This window comes from Theropithecus gelada, chromosome 14 (genome assembly GCF_003255815.1).
Source record: "Theropithecus gelada isolate Dixy chromosome 14, Tgel_1.0, whole genome shotgun sequence".
In the NCBI taxonomy this organism is placed as follows: Eukaryota; Metazoa; Chordata; class Mammalia; order Primates; family Cercopithecidae; genus Theropithecus; species Theropithecus gelada.
Window position 1 is genome coordinate 85,833,208 of NC_037682.1, and position 1,971 is coordinate 85,835,178.

Consider the following 1,971-nt stretch of genomic DNA (forward strand, 5'->3'; position numbering starts at 1 on the left):
CTACAGGCAGTTTTTTTTCCTGGCTTGGGAAGGGAAATACCGCGGGTGATTTTTGGGGAGGGAGTTGTTGGTTTTGGCTTTTGCTTTGGCTATAATCTGTTCTCTCTTTATATCCTCTAGCACTTGAGTGTTTACTCCCCTTTGTCCAATTTTGGTGCAGCAAAGCCACTGCTTACCTTTTGGACATATAGCCCCATCATGACTGCCAGATACTTCTAGATTTTTTACTTTATAATAGCTTTTCCCTGATTCAACACATTTCTCGATTAAGGTTCCATAACAGGATTTTTCTATATGAGTATGGTAAATAAAGGATTGTTGCATTTTTTCTCTGTAGTGGAAAGACTGATAACACTCATGGCAGCTCAGAGGGGCTGCTGTGGACAGCAGGGCAGCTACTGACAATATTAGGATTGTGGTGAGGGATATTCCTGTATTAAGACTTTTGGTTGGAAGTGAGGTACAGCAGGCGGTTGGGTAGATACAGGCCATTTCTGAAAGCAGGTGATTAGTCTTCCTTGTGTTCTGGTTCTAAGAAAAATTTTTTTGGGGGGTTAATTCAAGCTTTGTGGGAGAAATTGGGCTAGACAAACACTTAGCTGTTAATGTTTTGGAGGAAGAAGTAGCCTTGGGGGTGAGTTTGACCCTGGTGCGATGGATCCAGTGGGAGAGTTCTTGGACTCTCACTGCAGTTGGCATGCTGAGTATCACAGTGTAGGGGCCTGTCTACTTCGGTTGTAGTTTTTTGTGAGGGTCGGGTTGGCAGATAAACATGTCTGTGCCTGCAAGACAGTTGAGAAGACAAGGAGGTGTCAACAGGGAGAGGCATGGCCTCATTTGCTGCTTAGAAGTTATGGTAATCTTACTAAATTCAAGATGTAGCTATTTTCATTAAACCAATATCAATGTCTTATTTACTAAAAATTACACAAGTGAAGAACATTGTGTTTTGGGCTCGGTTTATAGTTTTGTAACCCCTATGCCAAATTTTGACACCTTATAGTATTTGGCCAGGATAAATATAAAATTGCTTGATCAATAAATGCAAACCAAAATGTATGCTGGAAATTCTTAAGACATTTCTGTTATTATTTCATGAATTTTTTTTTTTTTTTTTTTTTTGTGACGGAGTCTCGCTCTGTCACCCAGGCTGGAGTGCAGTGGCCGGATCTCAGCTCACTGCAAGTTCCACCTCCCGGGTTCACGCCATTCTCCTGCCTCAGCCTCCCGAGTAGCTGGGATTACAGGCGCCCGCCACCTCGCCCAGCTAGTTTTTTTGTATTTTTTAGTAGAGATGGGGTTTCACCATGTTAGCCAGGATGGTCTCGATCTCCTGACCTCGTGATCCACCCGTCTCGGCCTCCCAAAGTGCTGGGATTACAGGCTTGAGCCACCGCGCCCGGCCATTTCATGAATAATTTTAAAGCTAGCTTATCTATTAAATATTTTACTTAAGTCATGTAAACTTGAAAAAGCATTTGAATAGTCTTTTTTTTTCTGATAAAGTATTTGATTTAAGCACTTTTATTTTTCTTTAAGCCAACTAATTAGACCTCTTTTATATATTTTCAGTAGTGGAACATTGTGTGCACCACACATAAATATATGGACATATTAGGCATGCTGATAGAAGTAGATCTTATAGATTCATAAAACCCTTCCTTTTTTCCCCTATCTTAGACTTTCAGATTCTTGATAAACTGTTTTATAACCCTAAACAGGTGTCAGCTAAATAGCCTTATATTTGCATATTAAAGGAAACAACTGTGGTGAAAATCAAGTAGCAAAATTTAAATCATAAGGTATGGAGAGGAAAAGTATGGTATGCTGGTGGGAGATTAAAGATGGATGCCAAATCAAACATAAAATTATGAAAATCTATCAGAGAATTGTATAAGGAGACCAGTTTTATTTAGATAGGGACTTCTTATCTTTTTTTTTTTTTTTTTTTTTTTTTTTTTTTTTGGGGGT

At 39.3% G+C, this 1,971-nt stretch overlaps 1 protein-coding gene across 1 annotated transcript; it reads right to left on the reverse strand.

The window, feature by feature from the left end:
- LOC112605947 (suppressyn-like) lies at positions 1 to 530 on the reverse strand. The gene has a single exon (XM_025355824.1). It carries the CDS (start codon positions 490 to 492, stop codon positions 1 to 3), a length of 492 nt encoding a protein of 163 aa, XP_025211609.1. The 5' UTR covers positions 493 to 530.
- Positions 531 to 1,971: the final 1,441 nt, after the last annotated feature.

What these genes read in the sequence shown, in the direction of transcription:
- LOC112605947 (XM_025355824.1), bottom strand. Translation starts at nt 492, where the DNA reads ATGGCCTGTATCTACCCAACCGCCTGCTGTACCTCACTTCCAACCAAA.